Raw genomic sequence first — 27643 nt, 5'->3', positions numbered from 1 at the left:
CCCAACTTTAAGGAAGAATGTTTTCTCAGTAGGTGATAGATAACATGCTTGAACAATCTCAATCGGTGGGCCAGAGGACCTGTTTCAGTGCTGTATCTCTAAAATAAAATTAAAATTAAAAACTCCCTGTAATAAGAAACTAGCTGTCAGGAATTTAACCATCTAAAAGGCCAACAGATGCACACAACAGTGCAAGTGAAATCCTCAACTGATGGTGCCAATTCAGACTCTTTGTTGGGGTACATCAGAGGGAGTTTTATTCTACAGTGGGCTATGATATAACTGACTTGTGAATGCTTGATGCCAACACAGGCTGCTTAACGTAAAAATGCAGTCCATTTCTCTGATATCCCCTCATCTTGATGCAGCAAAATATTCACCGCTAAATGAACATTTGAGACCACAAGGCAAATCCTACTGGGACCAGTGGTTTCAAAAATATGTAAATAATAATTAACTTCGACAATTGGTGGCTACTTCCTTGAATTCTTAAGCAAGAAGTGCTGAGTAAAGTGAGTGAACTTAGCAATTACTGTAACCAATGGTGCATACTAATTAACACACTGTTAAACATGTCAGCACCTCTTCAACATCAGGAACTCGTGGTGCGTGGGGAATCTTAAATGCAGGCACATGCCACAATTCCACTGCACAATGCCTTGCAACACCAAGCTGCCAAAACCAGTCACAACAGAAGAGAATGTTAATCACAATTAAGACTAATGATCCATCAGCTTGCTACAGTCTAGGGTACAGTTGCAGCTGAAATTGGGAAAATCATTGTGAAGCCAACATTATACAAGGTAGTAAGAAACAAAATCCTAATAATTTTTATTAGGGCAAGGAAACATTGCTAAATATATGATTCAACAGTTAATACATGGAAATTCCAGTTCAACATAGTCCAATCTGTGCCCCATCCATCATGCATAGTGTGCTTTGCTGTTTGTCACTTTGCAAAGATAATTGAAGTACAAACACTGAGGTTGACTGGGAATCTTAAAACTGACACACCTTGACTATTTCACAATTCATTGGACAGACTGAGTATCATACAGACAATTCTAGAGGTTGATAACATGTTTACACTCTATGATAACATCTCTATTGTACTTCAGACTAGAGCATGGCTGCCTGACCCGAACCCGATGGGACCCGACGACGTATCGGGCTCAGGTTGCTCTTCCGGGTCTGGCATTCAGGTTCGGGTCAGACACAGTGGCAGTGCTACCTTTTGGTCAGGGAGGGAAAGGGAAGTAAGAGTGTCATTAATTTCCGGTTGTCGAGTTGAGTCGGGTCAGGTCGGGCGCGGGGAAAACCCAAAGGTCTCAAGCCCGGGTCAGGTTTGGGTTAGAGGTGGTTGGGTCAGGCCCGGGTCGGGTTTAAATTGTATACCTAAGCAGGCCTTTATTTCAGACTAAAGTTTAGGTCATTGAATTGTTAAATAAAACCTCTTATTTTGCCAAATAATGCAAGTATTGAAATGTGTTAAAATCACAGTAATTATGGACATAATGAAGTTTAAAAGGGCATACATGGCATTTGTCATGTATAACATAGATTATAAACCCACTCTCCCGCCCGCCCCACAATCCATATCCTTTCTTTATATTCTGCAGGCCAACACAATGGATGGATAAATTAAATGGCAGTGTAGAGCCAAATGTGTATACAATAACAAAAGTCACAACATTCTAAAAGTGATTGCGTAAAGTTCTTTGTTAAAAGAAGCACTTATATAAAGGCAATATTTAATTAAAAGGTTCAAATCTTCATTGCAAAATTCCCCTAACTGAACATGAACAGTATTCTTCAGACTCTTCACTCACTGTACATAAACTGCTCTTACAACTGAACACATATTCCACTGCTATCCAAGAAACCTACATTTGTTAGCAATTTAAAATATTTAACCTCATGGCAATGCTAGGCTTGTTCAGACTTAAAAATCTAACATTCTAACAGGACAAGATGAAACTGATTGGTGATGTCATTAAAATTTCTCCATTAAACCACAGTTGCTCAGAAGAAATCATTGACTAGCCCGTGACAAAATTTTAGCCACAATAGAAGACACCTTACACGCACTCACAATACAGGGAAAGTCACCATTCAGTAGCCAAGGAAGTAAACCAGCCACGATGATCAAACACCATTTCTACACTCTGCTTTTTGTTTTACCACTTTACCAACAAACATTCAAAGGTTAAAGTTCACATGCGCACTCCTATGAATGAATATCAAGATCAACTTCAGAATCTATTACTCATTTTTATTTACTCATCAGAAATGCAATTGCTCAGATCTTGATTCCCAATTAGTCACATGTGGCTCGTTGTCAACGTATGAGACAATATTGCTCTAAACCTCAACAGCCATGTAAAATCCATAATACATTCTACATACTTCACACCTTAAACAGTCAAATTTGAAACAGCTTTGCTAAAGGCAACAGTGCATCCACAGCAAACCCGAGGATGCTTATTCGCTTTTTTGATATCTTGGAACTTGAGAAGTAAAATCACTTGAAAGGCAGGAACAAAAGTATAAAATTGTTAGCTTCAAATCTGTAGCACATGCACAAGTGAGGAACTACCGTACACACTTGATATTCACAATTTTTATATCACTGAATTAAAAATGCTCTGGATGTACTAAACTGTATCATTATAATGTTTGCCCTATGCTTGTACTAGTTTACAAACATAAAATGACCCCACCAGAGCTAGAAATGTCCATGTATTGAGAAGACAACAGTTACTTTCCACCTTTTGCAAACTGAAGAATGAGCTGAATTGCCTGTCAGGTGCCACTGCTGGAAACACTTAACATTACAATGTTTACTGCAAAAGTCTTAAAAGCTTCATGCTACTTGATGGATGATCAACCAGGAAGACCTAACTGAACCTTAACCAAGGAAATCAAAGTTTTTTTAAAATCCTTTTGAAATAGACAGCGTGGGACAAAGGAGACAACACAAAACCAAGCAGGAATGCAAATAGAAATGCACAGTAATATTACTTCCAAATTGGTGAATTCCTTGTTTTTGCTAGGAAAAGTTGGGAAGTAGGTAATCGTCCTTGTTTTCTTGCAATGACAGGGTCCAAAGTTAGCTGTATAAAGAAATATATACAACCAGCCATTTTCAAAAAAAAAATATTCTAGGGATGTGGGCATCACTGGCAAATCAGATATTTATTGCCTATCCTGAGTTTCCCTAATCCTTTGTAGCGATTTGATAAAACAGAGTGGCTTCTGAGGCCACTTCAGGGGCAGTTAAGAGTCGATCAGGTTGGTGTGCAACTACAGTCACATGTAGGCCAGACTGAGTAAGGATGGCAGGTTTCCTTCCCCAAAAGCTGTTATTGAACCAGCTGGGTTTGTGACAATGCGACAACATGCTGATCACACTTACTGATATAATTTATCAATTACTCTCTTTGAGAACATATTAATGTTGGGTATTTCATCATTATGAATCGGTAACGAAAGTAAAATTTGTACTCAGATAAAGGATGCATGGCGCTAAAGGTGCAAAACTGTAGTTTTGCTGATCCATATATAATTTGACAGGAATGTTAAGTTTTGCACACAAAAAATTTAAATATCCAGTTATTTAAATTAATATAAATAAATCAAGTGGAAATATAGTGTTAATGACAAATTGTCAATTTAAATTAAGCAATTTTGAATAGAGACGGTATACATTCTCTTTCCATTGCTGATCAGCAGTAATGTGGCAGAATCTAATATCTATTTCACAGCATTTCTGGATTTCAATGTGAAAGACACTTCAAAAATGTTTTAAGTACACTTTCCAGATAAAATGCCATAAAACCATGGGACGAGAAGTCACTGCACTCTACAACTGGAAAAACTGCCGCATTTTCAACTAAATGTATTTACAAAAAGGTCAGACAACCCAAGAAATTAATTGCTCATTTTATCTCATGACGAGGCATTTTTACAAATTAAGTTGCTTTCTGAAAAAAATAAAGATAAATAGCAAAAAAGAATTTGTGCGTAAAAGTGGAAAAAAAAACTTTCGTTTTTTCCCCGTGAAACGTCTGGAGGAAAAATCCGCGCTTTTTTTCAGATGCAAAACTCGATTTTTGGGGGGGGGGGTACTATCGGCCAGTAAACGTGTTGCTGGGTCGTAAAGTGACTCGTGAAACAATTCATTCAAAAAAAACCCAGGCAACAAACGAGGGTGTGAATGGTACTACACCCCGAATCTTGCTCAATTCCCCCACCTCCCGCGTCCAACTCCTAGCAGCAGAAAACTCCCCCGTTGAGAATTGGAGGGGGGTGGGGAGGGGGATTATTGCCCCTTTTACCCAGATTCAGTGTCCCTTTGATTGCACACCCTCTCCGCAAAAAGGGAAACAAAGCGGCGGCGCAGCCTTGGAGGATGACACGCGCATGCGCATACACACACGTGCGCGTCCCCCCCCTTCCCCGCCTCCCCTCTCAATGAGGGGGAGCCGCTCCGGGGCCTACACCCCGCGTCTATACAATACATCTTCGGCTGATCGTGTGTATTATAGATGTAACTACTGGGGTAAAATACGACAGGAGCTGACTCAGGCCCCCTGGCAATCGCCCTTATAGCGAAGTGGTGGAACAGTCGGAGGGGTAAAGTGGGGGGAGGGGAGCTGTAACCATGGGAGGGAGAGACACCGGCCGGGCTGTTAGGAGAAGCGCTCAGGTTAGAAGCGCCGCAAGTAACACGCCAGGCCTGAGCAGGAGCCGCAGTCTCGGCTAACCCCCGCCCCGAGCCCCGGTACATACCCCGAGTGTTTCCATCACGACGACGGCAACGCGCGACGATAAAAGCCCCCCCAACGATTACGACACAGAACGAACTCACAATCAGCACATCCGGGCACTACGGCCCACCCCACAACGCACCGCGGGGAAGTGGCAAGGTGGGAAGCGTGCCCGCCAGCGCCGCCACGGGTGGGAGGAGGACGCGGCAGCAGCGCAGCCGCCGGTGGAGGAGGACCTGGCAGCAGCAGCGCCGCCACCGGTGGGAGGAGAATACTACAAGGTCCTCGACTGTTCAAGGAAGCGAGTGAGGATTTGGCAGAGGTTCTGACCATTTTATAATCTCGCTACAGGTGTGGTGCCAGAGGACTGGAGGACAGCTAACGTTGTACCATTGCTTAAAAAGGGAGAAAGCGATAGTCCAAGTAATTACAGGCCAGTCAGCCTAACCTTGGTGGTGGGAAAATTAGAATCATAGGATCATAAAATGGTTACCTTGCAGAAGGAGGCCATTCAGCCCATCGTGTCTGTGCTGGTTCTGCACAAGAGCACTCCTCTGCCTTTTCCCCATAACCCTGCAATTTTTTTCTCTTCAGACAGTTATCTAGTTCTCTTTTGAAGGCCTAGATTGAATCTGCCTTCACCATACTCTCGGGCAGTATATTCCAGATCTTAACCACTGGCTGCATAAAAAAAGTTGAAGCATATTAGCCATAGTAGCAGCAGGGGCTCAAGGACTGACCTTGGTGCTTCTCTGCTAGGGACGGGGGTAAAAGTCCCATACCTGACCACTATCCAGAGACTCCCGCTGGAATCTCCATGTGTGTGGATATTGGGTATGACTGAGGTACCCTCATCTTTCGAGTTTCACTTGTGGAGGTCTGACTAATTGCTAGAGATACTGAAGGGATGCTGGTGCATGTCGATGAATCAATGCCTTCTGGGTAGGGGAGATTATATATAAGTAAAATTGGAAAAAATACTGAAGGACAAGATAAATCTTCATTTAGAAAGACACGGATTAATCAACGACAGTCAGCATCGATTAGTTAAGGGAAGGTAATGTCTGACTGAATATTTTGAGGAGGTCACAAGGAGGGTCACTGAGGGTACTGCAGTTGATGGATTTGATCCATTTGGATTTTTTTTTTTAATTCATTCAGGGATGTGGGTGACGCTGGCCAGGCCAGCATTTATTTGCCCATCCCTAATTGCCCTTGAGAAGGTGGTGGTGAGCTGCCTTCTTGAACCGCTGCAGTCCATTTGGGGTAGGTTTACCCACAGTGCTGTTCGGAAGGGAGTTCCAGGATTTTGACCCAGCGACAGTGAAGGAACGGCGATATAGTTCCAAGTCAGGATGGTGTGTGACTTGGAGGGGAATTTGCAGGTGGTGGTGTTCCCATGTATTTGCTGCCTTCGTCCTTCTAGTTGGTAGAGGCCGTGGGTTTTAGCAAGGCTTTTTGAAAAAGTCCCAAATAGACCAACAAGTCCAGGGAACCCTGGATGTCAAGGGATATAGAGGACTGGATAAGGAAGAAAAGGAGGCTTATGACAGATTCAGAGGGCTGAAAACAGCGGAGCCCCGAGAGGAGTATAGAAAGTGTAGGGGGGTACTTAAAAAAGTAATTAGGAGAGCGAAGAGGGGGCATGAAAAAACATTGGCAGGCAAGATAAAGGACAATCCTAAGGCATTTTATAAGTATATTAAGGGTAAGAGGATAACTAGGGAAAGAGTAGGGCCCATTAGGGACCAAAGTGGCAATCTATGTGTGGAGCCAGAGGATGTAGGTGAGGCTTTAAATGATGACTTTTCATCTGTGTTCACTATGGAGAAGGACGATGTAGGTGTAGAGATCAGGGAGGGGGATTGTGATATACTTGAACAAATTAGCATTGAAAGGGAGGAGGTTTTAGCAGGCATAAAAGTGGATAAATCCCCAGGCCCAGATGAGATGTATCCCAGGCTGTTATGTGAGGCAAGGGAGGAGATAGCAGGGGCTCTGACACAAATTTTCAGATCCTCTCTGGCCACAGGAGAAGTGCCAAAGGACTGGAGGACAATGAATGTGGTACCATTATTCAAGAAAGATAGCAGGGATAAACCAGGTAATTACAGGCCAGTGGGTTTAACATCAGTGGTGGGGAAACTATTGGAAAAATTCTGAGGGACAGGATTAATCTCCACTTGGAGAGGCAGGGATTAATCAAGGATAGTCAGCATGGCTTTGTCAGGGGGAGATCATATCTAACAAACTTGATTGAATTTTTCGAGGAGGTGACTAGGTGTGTAGATGAGGGTAAAGCAGTTGATGTAGTCTACACGGACTTCAGTAAGGCTTTTAATAAGGTCCCGCAAGGGAGATTGGTCAAGAAGGTGGGATCCAGGGCAATTTGGCAAATTGGATCCAAAATTGGCTTAGTGGCAGGAGGCAGAGGGTGATGATCGAGGGTTGTTTTTGCGAGTGGAAGTTTGTGACCAGCGGTGTACCGCAGGGATCAGTGCGGGGACCCTTGCTGTTTGTAGTGTACATTAATGATTTAGATGTGAATATAGGAGGTATGATCAGTAAGTTCACAGATGACACGAAAATTGGCGGTGTCGTAAATAGTGAGGAGGAAAGCCTTAGATTACAGGACAATATAGATGGGCTGGTAAAATGGACAGAACAGTGGCAAATGGAATTTAATCCTGAGAAGTGTGAGGTGATGTATTTTGGGAGGACTAACAAGGCAAGGGAATATACAATGGATGGCTGGACACTAGGAAGTACAGAGGGTCAGAGGGACCTTGGTGTACTTGTCCATAGATCACTGAAGACAGCAGCACAGGTAGATAAGGTAGTTAGGAAGGCATATGGGATACTTGCCTTTATTAGCCGAGGCATAGAATATAAGAGCAGGGAGGTTATGGTAGAGCTGTATAAAACACTATTTAGGCCACAAAAACAAGAAATGCTGGAATCACACAGCAGGTCTGGCAGCATCTGTGGAAAGAGAAGTAGAGTTAACGTTTCGGGTCAGTGACCCTTCTTCGGAACCCGACCCGTCACTGACCCGAAACGTTAACTCTGCTTCTCTTTCCACAGATGCTGCCAGACCTGCTGAGTGATTCCAGCATTTCTTGTTTTTGTTTCAGATTTCCAGCATCCGCAGTATTTTGCTACTGTTTAGGCCACAGCTGGAGTACTGTGTATAGTTCTGCTCGTCACACTATAGGAAGGATGTGATTGTACTGGAGAGGGTGCAGAGGAGATTCACCAGGATGTTGCCTGGGCTGGAGCATTTCAGCTGTGAAGAGAGACTGGATAGGCTAGGGTTGATTTCCTTAGAGCAGAGAAGGCTGAGGGGGGACCTGATTGAGGTACACAAAATTATGAAGGGAATAGACAGAAATAAACTTATTCCCTTAGCGGAGGTGTCAATAACGAGGGGGCATACATTTAAGGTAATGGGTTTTCAGAGAGGATTTGAGAAAATCTTTTCACCCAGAGGGTGGTTGGAATCTGGAACGCACTGCCTGAAGGGGTGGTAGAGGCAGGAACCGTCACAACATTTAAGAAGTATTTAGATGAGTACTTGAAATGCCATAGCATATAAGGCTACGGGCCAAGTGCAGGAAAAAGGGATTAGAAAAGATAGGTGCTTGATGGCTGGCATAGACACAATGGGCTGAAGGGCATCTTTCTGTGCTGTATAACTCTATGACCTTGGAGTGCATGTGCACAATCCCTGAAGGTGGCTGGACAGATAGATAAGGTGGTCAAGAAGGCATATGGGATACTTGCCTTCATTAGCCAAGGAATAGAATATAAGAGCTGGGAGGTTATGCTGGAACTGTATAAAACACTGGTCAGGTCCCAGTTGGATAGTGCATGCAGTTCTGGTCACCGTACAATAGGAAAGATGTGATTGCATCAGAGAAAGCACAGAGAGATTAACGAGGATGTTGCCTGGACTGGAGAATTTTAGATATGAAGACAGATTAGATAGGCTAGGGTTGTTTTCTTCGGAACAGGGGAGCCTGAGGGGAGACCTAATTCTCACTCTCTCTCTGTGTAAACGGTGTGTCTCACTCACTCACTCACTCATTCTCTCCCTCTCTCTGAACAGTGTGTGTGTCTCTCTCTGTGTGAACAGTGTGTCTCTCTCACTCTCTCTGTGTGAACAGTGTGTCTCTCTCACTCTCTCTGTGTGAACAGTGTGTCTCTCTCACTCTCTCTCTGTGTGAACAGTGTGTCTCACTCACTCACTCTCTCTCTGAACAGTGTGTGTGTGTGTCTCTCTCTCTCTGTTAACAGTGTGTCTCTCTCACGCTCTCTCTGTGTGAACAGTGTGTCTCACTCACTCACTCTCTGAACAGTGTGTGTGTGTCTCTCTCTGTGTGAACAGTGTGTCTCACTCACTCTCTCTCTGAACAGTGTGTGTGTGTCTCTCTCACTCTCTCTCTGTGTGAACAGTGTGTCTCTCTCACTCTCTCTCTGTGTGAACAGTGTGTCTCTCTCACTCTCTCTCTGTGTGAACAGTGTGTCTCTCTCACTCTCTCTCTGTGTGAACAGTGTGTCTCTCTCACTCTCTCTCTGTGTGAACAGTGTGTCTCTCTCACTCTCTCTCTGTGTGAACAGTGTCTCTCTCACTCTCTCTCTGTGTGAACAGTGTCTCTCTCACTCTCTCTGTGTGAACAGTGTGTCTCTCTCACTCTCTCTCTGTGTGAACAGTGTGTCTCTCTCACTCTCTCTCTGTGTGAACAGTGTCTCTCTCACTCTCTCTCTGTGTGAACAGTGTCTCTCTCACTCTCTCTCTGTGAACAGTGTGTCTCTCTCACTCTCTCTCTGTGTGAACAGTGTGTCTCTCTCACTCTCTCTCTGTGTGAACAGTGTGTCTCTCTCACTCTCTCTGTGTGAACAGTGTGTCTCTCTCACTCTCTCTCTGTGTGTAAACAGTGTGTCTCACTCACTCATTCTCTCTGAACAGTGTGTGTGTCTCTCTCTCTGTGTAAACAGTGTGTCTCACTCACACTCTCTCTGAACAGTGTGTGTGTCTCTCTCTCTGTGTAAACAGTGTGTCTCACTCACACTCTCTCTGAACAGTGTGTGTGTCTCTCTGTGTGAACAGTGTGTCTCTCTCACTCTCTCTGTGTGAACAGTGTGTCTCTCACTCTCTCTCTGTGTGAACAGTGTGTCTCACTCACTCTCTCTCTGAACAGTGTGTGTGTGTCTCTCTCTCTGTGTGAACAGTGTGTCTCTCTCACTCTCTGTGTGAACAGTGTGTCTCACTCACTCATTCTCTCTCTGAACAGTGTGTGTGTGTCTCTCTCTGTGTGAGTCTCTCTCACTCTCTGTGTGAACAGTGTGTCTCTCTCACTCTCTGTGTGAACAGTGTGTCTCACTCACTCATTCTCTCTGAACAGTGTGTGTGTGTCTCCCTCTCTGTGTGAACAGTGTGTCTCTCTCACTCTCTCTCTGAGTGAACAGTGTGTCTCTCTCACTCTCTGTGTGAACAGTGTGTCTCACTCACTCATTCTCTCTCTGAACAGTGTATGTTTGTCTCTCTCTGTGTCTCACTCACTCATTCTCTCTCTGTGTGAACAGTGTGTCTCTCTGAACAGTGTGTGTGTGTCTCTCTCTCTGTGTGAACAGTGTGTCTCACTCGCTCTCTCTCTGAACAGTGTGTCTCACTCATTCTCTCTCTGTGTGAACAGTGTGTGTGTCTCTCTCTCTCTCTCTCTGTGAACAGTGTGTCTCACTCACTCTCTCTCTCTCTCTCTCTGAACAGTAGTTCCGGTACTGACTCACTGTGGGAGACGCTTGTATCTGCCGGCAGCTCCGGGGCTGTGTTGCGGACGCGCAGCCGACTCTGTCGCCCCGATGCCGGGCGGAGCGAGTGGAACCGGGCGCTCTCGGGTCTCGGACCCCGGCGTCTCCATCCCCTGGGGCTGCAGCAACGACTTGCAGGAACCCCGGGTCAATCTGGCCTTCAGCTTCCCGCAGGAAGGCCCGGCTGCTTTCGATGGTAAGATCCGGCTCAGAGCGCCGAGACTGATGCAACCTGCACCGGGGAATTGGCCTCAAACACAAGCACCCCTTCGCCCTGCACCTGTGTGTAGAGTCCTGAGACTGTCCACCCAGCAGAACGGTGCAATACAATCCTGGAATGATAGAGCGCGGCAGCAGGCCATTCAGCCCATCGTGCTGTGTTAGCCCTTTGCAAGTTATGGTGAACCTTTATAAAACACTGGTTCAGTCTCAACTGGAGTAATGTGTCCAATTCTGGGCACCAGACTTTATAAAGGATTTGAAGTTTTTAGAGGGTGCTGAAAAGATTTACCAGAATGGTTCCGGGGATGAGGAGCATCAGTTATGAGATTAGGTTGGAGAAGCTGGGTATGTTTTCCTTAGTGAACATTTTGAGGAGATTTGTAGCAGTGTTCGGGGTCTAGACAGGGTATATAGAGAGAAACGGTTCCCATTGGCGGAAAAATCCAGAATCAGAGGATACTGATTTAAGGTCGTTGGCAAAAGAGCCAAAGGCGACATGAGAAACAACTTTTTTTACACAGCGAGTGGTGAGGATCTGGAATGCACTGCCTGAGAGTGTGGGTGGAGGCAGATTCAGTCATGGTTTTCAAAGGGACAAGCGCCTGAAAAGAAAACATTAGCAGGGCTACGGGGAAAAGAATGGGGAATGGGACCAGCTAAAGTGCTCTTGCAGAGAGCTAGCATGGACTGGATGGGCTGAATGGCCTCATTCTGTGCTATAACCATTCTATGAGTTATCCAGTTTGTCCCGCTCTGCCCCCACTTGCTCTTTCCCTGTAGCTCTGCAAATGTTTCCTTTACAAATATATATCCGATTCCTCTTTTGAAAGTTACTATTGAATTTGATTTTTAAAAATCCTCATCTCCTCTGCGATGTTTCTTTAGCCAATGACCTTACACCTGTGACCTCTGGTTTCTGACCCCCTTGCCACTGGAAACATTGACAGCCTCCTCAGGTTTCCATGCCACCTTCAGAGATTTGCGTGTGCACACGCTTCCCAGGCATCTCGGTTCCTGGACTTGGAAATTGTACCATTCACAAGTGCAAGTTGTTTAGAAAAAAGAAGTTGCATTTCCATAGCACCTTTCATAACCTCGGGATGTCCCAAACTGCTTTACAACCAATGAAATACCTTTTTTTTTTGAAGTGTGGACACTGTTGTAACATGGGGAATTTTGGCAGCCGATTTGTGTGCAGCTCGTGTATAATTTTCAAAACTTTTTGAAAATGCTCTGTTAATTGTACTTTTCCCCCTTTCCTCCAATTGCAGAATCCGATCTGATGGAGAATTGTGGTTCGGTGGATTGTAACCAAAGAGTTCCAGCGCTGATGGACTTCACTGTTGCCATTCCCAACCAGCTGTTGTTGGTCTCACTCCTGGAACATCTCTGCTTCGTTTATGAGAGAAATCCTCAGCGCTCGATGAGCCTGTTTAAGTGTAAGACACAGCAAGTATGGTAGAGTCATGGAGTCATTAACGGCACAGAAGGAGCCCATTCAGCCCATCGAGTCCATGCCTGCTCTCCATGGATCTGTGCAGTCAGTCCCACTTCCCGGCTTGATCCCCGTAGCCCTGCAAGTCTATTTCTGGTCTGGTACCGCAGCGAAGTCTAGCTGAAGGACCAGAGCCCACAGTACGGGGTGGCTCCTGTGTTGAATAGATAGCAGGATGGAAGATGTTTTAAAAAGCCTATAATTTGTAGCAGGATGAGAAGATTGAGGAAGCTAAGCACTGCCAATGAGTTAGCATAGGGGATAGAATCATGGGGTGGTGTGATAAATGCAGTCAAGATACATGGAGGAAGAACTAACTTTAATTCTAAGTAATGCAGTTGCAAAAACGATTTTGTTCTGGGGGCTTGTTAAATGAAACCTGTAATTGGAATCTTTGTAACCTCCTCTAGCCCAAAATCCTCTGATATCTGTGCGTTTCTCCAGTTCTGTCTTGGATCTCTTGGGGGCAAATGGCCTGTTTCCGTGTCGTAAAACTTGGTGCATTTTCACAGCAGCGTTTTATTTTAGAAAGAAGCCCTTACACCCAGCATTGATATTTATCTTGAGCATCCAACACTCTACTGTTTGCATTATAACTCCAAGTCCCATTCATCCATCACCTCTATGCTTGCTGACCTACACTCGCACCCAATCCAGAAATGCCTTCATTTTGAAATTCTGTTTCTTGTTTTCGGATCCCTCCATCGTCTTGCCCCTCGCTATCTCTCATCTCCTCCAGCCCTCTGAGATCTCTGTGCTTCTCCAATTCTGGCATCTTATGCATCCCTGATTTCCATCACCCCTCCAATAGCGGCTATGCCTTCGGCAGCCTGCTTTCTAAGCTCTGGAATTTCCCCCCTAAACCTCCCTATCCCTCTCTCCTCCTCTAAGACGCTCTTTAAAACCTACCTCTTTGACCAAGTTTTTGGTCTTTGTCCTATAATCTGCTTTTGTGGCTCAGTGTCAGATTTTGTCTGATACACTCCTGTGAAGCATCCTGGGATGTTTTATTACACTGAAGGCACTATATAATGAAAATATTTGTTGATGGTTGTTGCCATTATACATGTACGTGAATAGGCTGCGTTTGCTGACCACGCTAACACTAGGTGGCGTTGCAGTGGCACATGCGCAAATGCAGCCTGTGCCACTAAAACGTCAGTCTGCGACTTCAGGCAGCTGCCAGGACTAAAGGTGGCGCTGCTCAAATAATCACACGAAGGCAACCTGACCTAAACACATGGCAGCACACAATGGCTGGAGGGAGAGTGCGAGTGAGCGGGCTGGGGACCACGGGGGTGGGGGAAGCGGAGCGGGCAGGGGACGGTGGGGGGAGCGGAGCGGAGTGGGCCGGAGATGGCGGGGAGCGGAGCAGGCCGGGGACAGGGAGCGGAGCAGCCGGAGAGAGCAGCGAGTGGGGTGGGGGTGAAGCGGAGCGGCCGGAAAGCGTATCCGCAGAGGCCGACCAGGCGCATTGCCCAAAGATGCACACGTCAATCGATGACGTCATCGGCGCAAGCGCTAACCAGTCCTGGCAAGTCAGAACGCAGCGCACGCGCAGAGAGCAGGAGCCCGTCTGCGCATGTGCGAACCTTGGCACAGACTGATGATGTCTGTGGCCGGCTGCATTGTCAGGAATCATTTTGATGTGAATATGACCGGACTGAAGATTGAGTACAGTAATTTCAGAGCATGACTGGCTCCCCTTTTTTATTTTTAGTTTTATTCTTTCTTTTATATTTTGTTTTAGTTTCTTTCATCATTCATTTTTTTACCATGTGCCTGCCCACTGTTTTTTCTCATGTTTGTGCTTTTGGCCAGGGCTGTTCATTATTCTGTCATTTAACACCCTCTCTGCACTATGCTTTGTCTTTCACCACACCATTAACACACCCTTTGCCTTTGCTCCATGACCTTCTGGTCAGTTATTCTCTGTGACCCTCTGTCCTATCAACACCTCTTTTCTTATCTTTTGCCCCACCCATGCTTTATTTACTTAAAACCTATTACATTTTTAACCTTTGCCAGTTCTAATGAAGGGTCACTGACCTGAAACGTTAACTCTGCGTCTCCCTCCACAGATGCTGCTAGACCTGCTGAGTATTTCCAGTAATTTTTGTTTTTATTTGTGAATATGACTGTCTGCTGTCCAGCTGTTTCTTCAGGCAGTGATTCCATCAAAAAAATTCATCCTTTGTGTCAACCGTGTCTCAAGTGCAACTCCAGGGAGTTGAGCACAAAAATCTAGGCTGATGCTCCCACTGCAGTACTGAGGGAGTGCTACGCTGTCAGTGGTGCTGTCTTTCAGATGTCTTTAAACTGAGACCCTCGGGTGGCCGGGAAAGATCCTATGGCACTATTTTGAAGAAGAACAGGGGAGTTCTGCCCAATGGCCTGGCCAATAATTATCCCTCAATCAACATCACTAAATAAAAATACAATTATCTGGTCATTATCACATTGTGTTTGTGGGAGCTTGCTGTGCATAAATGTGTTGCCATTTTCCCTACATTACAACAGTGACCATTTCAAAAGTACTTCATTGGCTGTAAAGTGCGGAGTTCATGAAAGGTGCGATAGAAATGTAAGTCTGTCTTTCTTTTTCAGTGCTGTGTCAAAAACTAGAGGGAACGCACTTGATTTCACCAATCACCTTCAGCGATGAATTCAGCACCGTGAGGCTACAGCACAATCAGGCCTTTGCAAACCTTTTACAAGCAGCAAGCAACAGCTTGTATCGACAGGTGAGTGCATTGCCAGCTGATGTTAGAGAGGTCTGCCTCTGAGGCTTGTGAAGTCGTTGAAAGCAAGACCTGCATTTCAATAGCACCTTCACAATCTCAGGACCTCCCAAAGTGCTTTCCATCCAATGAAATACTTTTTGAATTGTTGTTGCTGTTGCAATACAGGAAATGCAGCAGCCAATTTACACACAGCAAGGCCCCACAAACCGCGGTGTGATAATGACCAGATAATCTGTTTAAGTGATTTGGTTAAAGGATAAATATTGGCCAGGACACCAGGGAGACCTCTCCTGCTCTTCCTCAACGTAGTGCCATAGGATCTGTAATGTCCACCTGAGAGGATAGGTGGGGCTTTGGTTTACATCTCCACCAACAATGCAGCACTTTCTTAATACTGCACTGAGAGTGCCAGCCTAGATCATGTGCTCAAGTCTTTGGAGTGGGTCTTGAACCTAAAACATTCTGACGGATTAACTGGTCCTTCACCTTGTTGTTTGTGGGATCTTGTGCAAAAATTGGCTGCAGCAATCACCAGTGACAAACTGGCTGTGACGTCGAGACCAGCTAATTCAGTGCAGGCCATAGATTGAAACCTCCTGCGTCCAAATGGCTGAGTACAACACCTTGTGTTGCATCTACCAAGTGGGTGAAAGGCTGGCCTGCAGAAATGGGCACCACATCTCCTGGGGTTCCCTTCCCCCATACCTCCATGCACAGGTAGTAGCATAACTTGTTCAAGCCGGCAAATATTAGCCCTGTATTTACTTGGACCACACATTTTCTTTGGAGGGGGAGGCGAGTGGATTATTGCGTTGAGCCACAATCGAAGGTTACTGAGCTGCATGTCATCCTTTTTAAATATCTGTTGTCAGATACATTTGGGATGGAGAGGCGGTGGGAAGTTGGAAAAATTCCGGTGAGAGATGGAAAATCATTCACTGGGAAGCCTCCAGCTGAGGGTAGTGTTGGTACAGTTGTTGAGAGTTGGGCTGTTTGGGTTGCAGTGAATGAGGTCTGGTCCTAATTTACATTGCCTTCCTATTTTTAGGAACATACTACCAATGAAGATGCACCTACCCCAGTCTCCTGCAGGTACACATTGAATGTAATAGGTTCAGTAGTGCAGTGCTTATGTTACAGGACTACTAATCCAGAGGATGTGAGTTCAAGTCCCACCATGGCAGTTTGAGAATTTCACAGAGTCACAGAATTGTTACAGCACAGAATGAGGCCATTTGGTACATTGTACCTGCAGAGGCTCTCCGAAGGAGCAAATTTGAACGTAATATTTTTAAATTCTGGAAATAAAATACTGGTGTCAGTAACAGTGACCATGAAGCTTTCAGATTGTCATTGAAAACCAACTGGTTCCTTTTAGAGTCCTAGAGTCAATTATGGCAAAGAAGGAGGCCATTTGGCCCACCGAGTCCACAGAGCTATTCAGTCTGTCCCACTCTCTCACTCGATCCACATGACCCTGCAAGTCTATTTCCCTCAAGTGAGCATCCAATTTCCTTTTGAAGTCATTTCCTGTCTCCACTTCCACCACCCTTGTTGGCAGCGAGTTCCAGGTCATTAGAATCATAGAACGTTTAAGGCACAGAATGAGGCCACTTGGCCCATCGTGTCTGTGCCGGCCAAGAAACGATCCACCTATTCTAATCCCACCTTCCAGCATTTGGTCCATAGCCCTGCAGATTACGGCACTTGAGGTGCATATCCAGACTCCTTTTGAATGAGTTGAGGGTCTCTGCCTCAACTACCCTTTCAGGCAGTGAGTTTCAGACCATCACCACCCTCTGGGTGAAAACGTTTTTCCGCATCTCCCCTCTAATCTTTCTACCAATCACTTTAAATCTATGCCCCCTCGTCACTGGCCTCTCTGCTAAGGTGAATAGGCCCTTCACCTCCACTCTATCCAGGCCCCTCAAAATTTTGTACATTTCAATCAGATCTCCCCTCAGCCTTCTCTGCTCCAAGGGAAACAACCCCAGCCTATCCAATCTTTCCTCATAACTGCATTTTGCCAGTACTGGCACCATCTAAATCTCCTCTGTACTCTCTCTTGTGCAATTACATCCTTTCTGTAATGAGGTGACCAGAACTGCACACAGTACTCAAGTTGTGGCCTAACCAATGAGTTATACAGTTCCAGCATAACCTCCCTGCTGTTATATTCTAAACCTCGGCTAATAAAGGAAAGGATTCCGTATATATTATTATTTATTATTATTAAAGGATTCCATATGCCTTCTTAACCACCTTATTGACCTGTCCTGCTACCTTCAGGGATCTGTGGACATTCACTCCAAGGTCCCTCACTTCCTCTACAATTCTCAGTATTTTCCCAATAATCGTGTATTCCTTTGCCTTGTTTAACCTCCCCAAATGCGTCACCTCACACTTCTCCAAGTTGAATTCCATTTGCCACTTTTCTGCCCATCTGACCAGACCATCAATATCTTCCTGCAGCCTACAGCTATCCTCCTCGCTATCTACCACATGGCCAATCTTTGTGTCGTCTGCAAACCTCTTGTTCATATCCCCTACATTTACGTCCAAATTGTTAATGTACACCATATAAAGCAGGGAACCCAGTACTGAGCCCTGTGGAACGCCACTGGAAACAGCCCTCCAGTCGCTAAAACAGCCGTTAACAATTACCCTTTGTTTCCTGCCACTGACCCAATTTTGTATCCACCTTGCTGCATTTCCCTGGATCCCATAGGATTTTATTTTTTTAACCAGTATGCCATGTGGGACCTTGTCAAAAGCCTTGCTAAAATCCATGTAGACCACATCAACTGCACAATCTATCTTCGTTGTTACTTCTTCAAAAAATTCAGTCAAGTTGGTCGAACAAGATCTTCCCTTAACAAATCCATGCTGACTACCCTTGATTAACCTGTGTCTTTCTAAATGACAGTTTATCTTGTCTCTCAGAATAGATTCCAATACTTTTCCCACTACTGAGGTTAGACTGACTGGCCTGTAATTATTCGGTCTATCCTTTGCTCCCTTTTTAAACAGAGGTACAATGTTAGCAATTCTTCAATCCTCCGGCACCACACCTGTATCCAGTGAGGACTGGGAAATGATGGTCAGACCTTCTGCTATTTCCTCTCTTTCTTCTTTTAACAGCCTAGGATACATTTCATCTGGCTTTGGTGATTTATCAACTTTCAAGGATGCTAATCCCATTAATACTTCCTCTCTCCCTATATTTATCACATCCAATACTTCACACTCTTCCTCCTTAACTACAATATCTGCATCGTCCCCCTCTTCACCACCCGCTGTGTAAAATGGTTCTTCCTCATATTCCCCCTGCATCTCTAGCCCAAAGGGAAGGCAAGCAAACCTGCTGTCCCTGTCCAGTCTGGGCCTATATGTGATTTCAGACCCACACCAATGTTGAGTCTTAACTGCCCTCTGATGTGGCAGAGCAAGCTACTCAGTTGTATCGAAGCTTTCTCAGTGCATCTAGGGATGGACAATAAATGCTAGCAATGCCCACAACCCAAGCATGAATTTGTTTTGAAATGTGGTTGAGCAACATTACTGAAGGTCTAATCATTTAGAATGTGTTAACTAAAATATTGCAAATTGAAGTGTTACTTTTCGATATGTGCTCAGAACAAAGGAAACCCTGTTCCAGGGACCGACATCTCGCTACATGAATGAATTTGAAGAGATCGACAGACTGGGGAAAGGCAGTTACGGAAAAGTATATAAGGTGTGTGACAAAACCTTTCATTCTGATTGCCAGATTCTAATTCTGGTTCAAGTAAAAACGGTACATTTGTCAATCAGAGAAGGTATTGCACGGAGCTGGAGAAGCACTAGGAGATACGGGACCCCTTCACCTATAAGCATATTAAAGCTCATCAATAGTAACTTGAATCTGAAGGGACAGAGCATCTCCTAATGGCACTGTTTCTTTTCCAGTAGCAGATCACCAGGAAAAAAGTTTGGACCTCATACATCAAAACAGATGTCAAGCCTGTCCCACTATTCAGTTAGATCATGGCCGATCTGTATCTTAACTCCATTCCCCTGCCTTGGTTCCATAACCCTTAGATTTATGTTAGGCAAAGGGTATTACAGTTTTGAAATTTTCAATTGGCCGCCCCCTCCCCCCCCCCTCCGCCCCCAGCTTCAACAGCTTTTTGGGGGAGAGGGTTCCAAATTTCTGCTACCCTTTGTGTGAAGATGTGCTTCCTGACATCACCCCTGAACGGCCTGGCTCGAATTTTAAGGCTGTGGTAGTAATTACTTACATTGTTCTAATTATACATTGACGGCATTTGTCGCTTTGAGGCATTAGCTTGACTAAAATAAATGGCTTTATGCCTCCATAATGAAAGTGTAAACAGGAATAGTGTATTAGTGCATTAAGCTTCACCAATCGGAATTTCTACCCATGTATTTATTTATTCCAGGCCAGAAATAAATTGGATCACCGGCTCTATGCCATAAAGAAGATTCTCATGAAGAGGATTACAAGATACGACTGCACAAAGGTATTCAGTTAATAATGGCTGGTGCTGATATTTATATAGCAAGTTGCCGGTTATACGCTTGAGTTTGCAGCCTATTTGCTGTCTAGTGTAGAACTCCCTATCTCTGTAACCTCCTACAACCCTCCAAGATCTCTGCGCTCCTCCAGTTCTTGAGCATCCCTGATTTTAATCACTACACCATTGGCAGCTATGCTTTCAGCTGCCTGGGCCTTAAGGTCTGGAATTCCCTCCCTAAACCTCTCCCCCTGCCTATAACTCTCTCTCCCACCCCCCCCCCCCCCCCCCCACTTTAAGATCTTCTTCAACCAAACTTCTGGTCATCTGCCTTAAAATCTCCTTATTTGTTTGGGAATGCTCCTTAGCACATTTTACTATGTTAAAGGCACTGTATAAATGCAAGTTGTAGCTGTTGAATTGCACTGCGTGTAGGCACAGCTTATAATAACGGCACACGGTGATAACTAAGCATTTTCCCACTTTGAGTAATGATCAGTTATTTGTAGGATCCTCTGCCTAAGAACATTTAACAAATTATCCATTAGCTCCGTAATGGCTTTATAGATAAATGCATCATGCATCAATTTAAAATGATGACTAAGAGTGACGAGAGAGGTTAAGAGACATTTCTTTATCCATGGGGTTATTGGAGCAGGGAATGCATTGCCCCAGGGAATGGTTTAGGCAGAGACCATTACATCTTTTAGCCAAGAATTGGATAACTATTTGCAGTAGAGGAAGATACATGACTCCGGGGTGGTGGTGGGGGGGGGGGGGGAGGGAGAGGGTGGGAAAGAGCGGGGCAGAGGGATTATTTCTGCAGCTTTAGCAACGAGCTGGCACAGAGAAAAGGGGCCAAATGGCCGCCTCCTGTGCTGTATGTGGTGTGGTAATAAGCTGCCGGGACTCTGGTTTGATTTTGGTTTGTGCTGATGCAGTGGTCCCAGTGGAAAGGCAGTGGGCATTTTAAAACTGCTCCGTGCCTCTGGGCCTAGAAATGGGGGTGAGGGTGGTAGTCGGGGGGAATCATCTCATTCATGATCACTGTGAAGTGAGTCATACTGGGCATATTTGTGGTTCCCCCATTGACTTGCTCAGGGTAGGGTACTGACTTCTGGTGCCCACGGAACTGTAACTCAGCACTTTGATCAGCGGGATACAACCTTGAGGCATAATTTCTTAAAATTGTAGGAACATTAGGAGGCCTTTCAGCCACTCGAGCCTGTTCTGCCATTCAATTAGCTCTTGGCCGATCATTTGTGAGAATTCAGACAGAGTCAACATGGTTTTGTGAAAGGGAAATCATGTTTAACCAATTTATTGGAGTCCTTTGAGGGAGTTACATGTGCTGTGGATAAAGGGGAACCAGTGGATGGATGTATTGTACTTAGATTTCCAGAAGGTGTTTGATAAGGTGCCACATCAAAGGTTATTGCAGAAAATAAAAGCTTATGGTGTCGGGGGTAACATATTGGCATGGATAGAAGGTTAGTTAGCTAACAGGAAACAGAAAGTAGACATAAATGGGTCATTCTCTGGTTGGCAAGATGTAACGAGTGATATGCCACAGGGATCTGTGCTGGGGCCTCAACCTTTTACAATTTATATAAATGACTTAGATGAAGGGACCGAAGTATGGTTGCTAAATTTGCTGATGACACAAAGATAGGTAGGAAAGTAACTTGTGAAGAGGACATAAGGAGGCTACAAACGGATATAGATAGGTTAATTGAGTGGGCAAAGATCTGCAAATGGAGTATTATGTGGGAAAGTGGGAAATTGTCCACTCAGGCAGGAAGAATAAAAAAGAAGCATATTATCTAAATGGTGAGAGGCTGCAGAGGGATCTGGGTGTCCTAGTGCATGAATTGCAAAAGGTTAGTATGCAGGTACAGCATGTAATTAGGAAAACTAATAGAATATTATTGTTTATCACGAGGGGAATTGAATACAAAAGTAGGGAGGTTATGCTTCAGTTATTCAGGGCATTGGTGAGACCACATCTGGAGTACTGTGTACAGTACTGGTCTCCTTATTTAAGGAGGATGTAAATGTGTTGAAGACAATACAGAGAAGGTTTACTAGACTAATACCTGGAATGGGCGGGTTGTCTTATGAGGAAAGGTTGGACAGCCTAGTATCTGCTGGAATTTAAAGAGTAAGAGGCGACCTGATTGAAACATATAAGATCCTGAGGGGTCTTGACAGGGTGGATATGGAAAGGATGTTTCCTCTTGTGGGAGAATCTAGAACTAGGGGTCACTGTTTAAAAATAAGGAGTTGCCCATTTAAGACAGAAATGAGGAGAAATTTTTTCGTTGAGGGTCGTGAGTCTTTGGAATTCTCTTCCTCAAAAGGCAGAGTCTTTGAATATTTTTGAGGCAGCAGTGGATAGATTCTTGATAAGCAAGGGGGTGAAAGGTTATCGGGGGTAGGTGGAAATGTGGAGTAATCAATTCAGCCACGAACTTATTGAATGGTGGAGCAGGCTCGAAGGGCCGGGTGGCCTACTCCTGCTAATTCATATGTTTGTATGTTTTGAGACATAACTGGAATCTTTTCTGTTTTTTATCAGGTCCTAAGAGAGGTTAAAGTTCTGGCTGGCCTTCAGCATCCACACATTGTCGGCTATCACACTGCTTGGATGGAGCATGTACAGCCACTACCTCTGAAAAGTATAGTTAAACCTAAGATTGCTACAAATACCAATACAAGTAGACATGCTGGCTTTCTTTCAGTGACGCATGGTAACCAATACATTTTTCCTCTGTGCCGTTTAGGTAATCAAATGCCTCTCAGCAATTTATGCGCATTAAAGGGTCCCTCTGGTCAAGAAGATTGCAGGTAAGAATTTCTTTTCTTAACTTAGTTGCACAGATGCTGAAGAAGGAAAGAAACATTGTGTGGAGAGATTGGAGAAGCCAGGGTTGTTTTCCTTAGAACAGAGATGGTTAAGGGGAGATTGAACAGAGGTGTTCAAAATTACGAATGGGGTTTTGATAGAGTAGCTAAGGAGAAACTGTTTCCACTGGCTGGAGGGTTGGTAACCAGAGGACACAGATTTAAGATAATTGGCAAAAAAGCCTGAAGATAAGACTTTTTTTTAAACTGAGCGAGTTGTTGTTATCTGCAATGCGCTGCCTGTAAGGATGGTGGAAGCAGATTCAATAGTAACTTTCAAAAGGGAATTGGATAAATACTTGAAAAGAGAAAAATTGCAGGGCTATGGGGAAAGAGCAGAGGAGTGGGACTACTTGATTAGCTCTTTCAAAAGAGCCAGCACAGGCATGTTGGGCTGAATGACCTCCTTCGCTGCTGTATGATAAGTAACGTACAATTCAGTTCAGTGACCTTGTGGAGGGAGTAAATTAATCACAATTTCTGTTCCTGATCGTTTTCCACTGCTGGGGAGTGCAGATGGATAGATGGTGAGGACAGAATTGGATTTGGCACAGCCGGTGAGGTACTGCTGAAGTGTAGTCACTGTTGTAATGTAGGAAATGCCGCAGGCAATTTGTGCACAGCAAGCTCCCACAAACAGCAATGTAATAATGACCAGATAATCTGTTTTAGTGATTTTGGTTGAGGGATAAAAATTGACCAGGACACCAAAGATAACTCCTCTGCCCTTCTCCAAATAGTGCCAAGGGAACTTTTACATATACCTGACAGAGCAGACGGGGCCTTGGTTTAATGTCTCATCCGAAAGATGGCACCTACGAAAGTGCAGCACTCCCTCGGTACTGCACTGGGAGTGTCATCCTAGATTTTGAGCTCAAGTCTGTAGAGTGGGACTTGAACCCAGAACCTCCTGACTTGAAGAGAAGAGAATGCTACCCAGTGAGCCATGTCTAACACTACCCCAGGACATCCAAAAGTGCTTACAGCCAATGAAGTACTTTTAAAGTGCAGTCACTGTTGTAATGTAGGAAATGTGTGAGGTAGTGAAACAATATTGGGGTAGGAGGCAACAACCCAGAGCTTCAGTCTAGAGGATTTAAAGTCCAGATACACATCAATGCTTTTGGAATGACTTGTATAACTTTTTCCTTGTTGTTAAGGTTAGTTTTATGAATCTGATACCTACAAGTTTTAAGCTATCAAATTGCATCCTTCCAGAGACCCTTCTGTCCAGAACATGCAAACCAGCGGCTCAAGTATCATTTTTACGGAGAATATTTCTGTTGCAAGAGTGTCAGAGACTTTGTCAAGGAGCAAACTGGTTGAGGAAGAGATGTGCAAAAGCAAATCAAAGGAAAATGACAATGGCATTTCATTCCACAATGAAGACAATGGAGCAATCCATCTAAATAATGGCAGGTGCCAGTCACCAGCCTTTCTCCCGGGAGCAAAGAGTCGAGAGGTGCACTCTTCACTTTTTTATTTGAAGAGTGTGACTGTACATGATGGCACAGACCCAAGCATTGAGCCACACATGCCCCTTATAGAAAGGAACAAATTGAATCCATTGATTGAAGCACTGGAGACCGAGACTGATGACCTCGCAGGGGATAAGGAAAGAGTAAGCAGTGCCGTTGAGGAGATTTCAGGTTCATCTGACGACTCCAACAGTGGCTCAAGTCTGGAGGATGATGCGTCATTCACAGATTTACACCCTCAGTCCAAGGTGAGGAAGCAGCAGACCCAGCATGTTGCTTTCTGCTGCTTTAGATTTTTTTTTAAATTCAACATGAGGAATGTTAGTGCTGGGGATAGGAAAGCTTTCTCCATGCCATAAGAATCAGTCAGCATCAAACACTCTCAGGACAGGTACAGCACGGGGTTAGATACAGAGTAAAGCTCCCTCTACACTGTCCCCATCAAACACTCCCAGGACAGGTACAGTACGGGGATTAGATACAGAGTAAAACTCCCTCTGCACTGTCCCCATCAAACACTCCCAGGACAGGTACAGTATGGGGATTAGATTTAAAAAAAAAGAAAAAAAAAAAAACGGGGTTAGATACAGAGTAAAGCTCCCTCTACACTGTCCCCATCAAACATTCCCAAGGGCAGGTACAACAAAGGTTAAATACAGAGTAAAGCTCCCTCTACCCTGTCCCATCAAACACTACCAGGGTAGGTACAACACTGGTTGGATGCAGGGTCAGGCTGCTTTTACGGAGGACATAGGTGAGGTTTTGAATGATTATTTTTCATCTGTGTTCACTATGGAGAGGGATGATGTAGGTGTAGTGATCAGGGAAAGGGATTGTGATATACTTGATCAAATTAGCATTGAAAAGGAGAAAGTATTAGCTGTTTTAGCGGGCTTGAAGGTGGATAAATCCCCAGGCCCAGATGAGATGTATCCCAGGCAGCTATGTGAGGCAAGGGAGGAGATAGCGGGGGCGCTGACACAAATTTTCAGATCCTCTCTGACCACAGGAGAGGTACCAGAGGATTGGAGGACAGCGAATGTGGTACCATTATTTAAGAAGGGTAGCAGGGATAAACCAGGTAATTACAGGCCGGTGAGTCTAACATCAGTAGGGAAATTATTGGAAAAAATTCGGAGAGACAGGATTAATCTCCATTTGGAGAGGCAGGGATTAATCAGGGATAGTCGGCATAGCTTTGTCAGGGGAAGATCGTGTCTAACTAATTTGATTGAATTTTTCGAGGAGGTGACTAGAGGTGGAGATGAGGGTAAAGCAGTTGATGTAGTCTACATGGACTTCAGTAAGGCTTTTAATAAGGCCCCACATGGGAGATTGGTTAAGAAAGTAAAGGCCCATTGGATCCAGGGAATTTTGGCAAATTGGATTCAAAATTGGCTTAGTGGCAGGAGGCAGACGGTGATGGTAGAGGGTTGTTTCTGTGATTGGAAGCCTGTGACCAGTGGTGTACCACAGGGATCGGTGCTGGGACCCTTACTGTTTGTAGTGTACGTTAATGATTTAGACGTGAATGTAGGAGGTATGATCAGTAAGTTCGCAGACGACATGAAAATTGGTGGTGTCGTAAATAGTGAGGAGAAAAGCCTTAGATTACAGGACGATATAGATGGGCTGGTAAGATGGGCGGAGCAGTGGCAAATGGAGTTTAATCCTGAGAAGTGTGAGGTGATGCATTTTAGGAGGACTAACAAGGCAATGGAATATACAATGGATGGTAGGATCCTAGGGAATACAGAGGGACCTTGGGGTGCTTGTCCATAGATCACTGAAGGCAGCAGCACAGGTAGATAAGGTGGTTCGGAAGGCATATGGGATACTTGCCTTTATTAGCCGAGGCATAGAATATAAGAGCAGGGAGGTTATGATGGAGCTGCATAAAACGCTGGTTAGGCCACAGCTGGAGTACTGTGTACAGTTCTGGTTGCCACACTATAGGAAGGATGTGATTGCAATGGAGAGGGTGCAGAGGAGATTCACCAGGATGTTGCCTGGGCTGGAGCATTTCAGCTATGAAGAGAGACTGGATAGGCAGGGGTTATTTTCCTTGGAGCGGAGAAGGCTGAGGGGGGACCTGATTGAGGTATACAAAATTATGAGGGGCATTGATAGGATAGATAGGAAGAAACTTTTTCCCTTATTGGAGAGGTCAATAACCAGGGGGCATAGATTTAAGTTAAGGGGCAGGAGATTTAGAGGGGATTTGAGGAGTAATTTTTTTCACCCAGAGGGTGGCTGGAATCTGGAACACACTGCCTGGAGAGGTGGTGGAGGCAGAAACACTGACAACATTCAAGAAATATTTAGATGTGCACTTGAAACGCCATAACATACAAGGCTACGGGCCAAGTGCGGGGAAATGGGTTTAGTTAGGACGGGTGCTTGATGGTCGGCGCAGGCGCGTTGTGTCGAAGGGTCTGTTTCTGTGCTGTAAAACACTATGACTACACTGTCCCATCAAACACACCAGGACGTTTGTGTGTGTGTAACTGTCAAAAGTACAATTGGCAAAAGGCAAATTAAAATTCCATAGATTTGGAGGATCCCGTTACTTTGAACATCTCCCCCTCGTTCCTGAATGTGTCTAAAATTGAACCGGTTATGTTTACTGTGTGTCGTGAGCATATAAACCTAGGCTGGCAGTCCCAGTGCAGCACTGAGGGAGTGCTGCACTTTTGGAGGTGCTGTCTTTCAGATGAGATAGATGTTAAGCTGAAGTCCTGTCTTCCCTCTTGGGTGCATGTAAGTGATCCCCTGGCACATTTTGGAAGAGCAGGGGAGTTCTCCGGTGCCCATGTCAATATTTATCCCTCAATCAACATCATTAAAACAGATTATCTGGTAATTATCACATTGCTGTTTGTGGGAGCTTGCTGTGCACAAATTGGCTGCCACGTTCCCTACATTACAACAGTGACTGCACTTCAAAAAGTACATCATTGGCTGTAGAGGGCTTTGGGATGTCCTGTGGTTGGGAAAGGTGCTATAGAAATGCAAGTCTGACTGTTTTATTTCTTAGATGCATTTCCACTTCATGTTGCATATACAAATGCAATTGTGCGAGAGGTCCCTTCAGGATTGGATTTTGCAAAGGAATAGCCGATCAAGAGAGTGCCCATCACTTGCCTGTGAGTTGTTTAATTCTTTATCCTTCTTCATGCATCTTATTAAATATTCCATTTATTTTGTTCTATCCCTCCTATTTCATACAAAATAAGTCTTCACTTAAAAAAGAACAACGAAAATTGTAAAATTCTATTTTTAACCTTTTTTGGTATCCTTCAGGTCCGTTTAGTCTGGTGGAGCCTGACTGCGCCATTCACATGTTCCGTCAGCTACTTGAGGGAGTGCGTTTCATTCACTCCCAGGGTATCATGCATAGAGACTTGAAGGTGAGTCCATATCACAGCGCTCATGCAAGCCTTGACGGTGGCACGCAAGGAGGCCATTTGGCCCATCATGCCTGTGCTGTCTCTTTGAAAGAGCAATTAGTCCCGCTGTCCCTGCTCCCCATGGCCCTGCAGCTTTTTCCTTTTCAAGTATTTATCCAATTTGCTTTTGCTTCCACCGCCCTTTCAGGCAGCGCATTCCAGATCATCATTTGTTGCTTTAAAAAAAAAATGTTCCCCTCATCGCCTTCCCCCACCCGACCCCCCCACCGGTTCTTTTGCCAGTTATCTTAAAT

General features: G+C 44.8%; 2 protein-coding genes across 5 annotated transcripts in view; one reads left to right on the top strand and one right to left on the bottom strand.

The window, feature by feature from the left end:
- usp42 (ubiquitin specific peptidase 42) overlaps positions 1-4931 on the bottom strand; it is a 96460-nt gene extending 91529 nt beyond the window's left edge. Inside the window, exon 1 of one of the 2 annotated variants that reach the window (XR_010977420.1) lies at positions 4792-4931. The gene's annotated coding sequence lies outside the window, so the exon portion shown is untranslated. The remainder of the gene's footprint in view (positions 1-4791) is intronic. The other variant, XM_068056596.1, reaches the window with a different exon arrangement.
- eif2ak1 (eukaryotic translation initiation factor 2-alpha kinase 1) overlaps positions 4660-27643 on the top strand; it is a 39909-nt gene continuing 16925 nt past the window's right edge. The window contains exons 1-11 of one of the 3 annotated variants that reach the window (XM_068056599.1): positions 4660-5091; positions 12074-12241; positions 14905-15041; positions 16090-16133; positions 18678-18777; positions 19484-19564; positions 22137-22236; positions 22342-22405; positions 23681-24188; positions 26978-27086; positions 27244-27350. In XM_068056599.1, coding sequence (XP_067912700.1) covers positions 12085-12241; positions 14905-15041; positions 16090-16133; positions 18678-18777; positions 19484-19564; positions 22137-22236; positions 22342-22405; positions 23681-24188; positions 26978-27086; positions 27244-27350 — 1407 coding nt within the window. In that variant the 5' untranslated portion in view covers positions 4660-5091; positions 12074-12084. Of the gene's footprint in view, positions 5121-10551; positions 10777-12073; positions 12242-14904; positions 15042-16089; positions 16134-18677; positions 18778-19483; positions 19565-22136; positions 22237-22341; positions 22406-23680; positions 24189-26977; positions 27087-27243; positions 27351-27643 lie in introns of those variants that run through there. The other 2 variants (XM_068056598.1, XM_068056597.1) reach the window with 2 other exon arrangements.

The sequence above is a fragment of the Heterodontus francisci genome, chromosome 24, assembly GCF_036365525.1.
Source record: "Heterodontus francisci isolate sHetFra1 chromosome 24, sHetFra1.hap1, whole genome shotgun sequence".
Lineage (NCBI taxonomy): Eukaryota > Metazoa > Chordata > Chondrichthyes > Heterodontiformes > Heterodontidae > Heterodontus > Heterodontus francisci.
The sequence above is the reverse complement of the archived record's forward strand: the minus strand, read 5'-3'. Positions and strand labels throughout refer to the sequence as shown.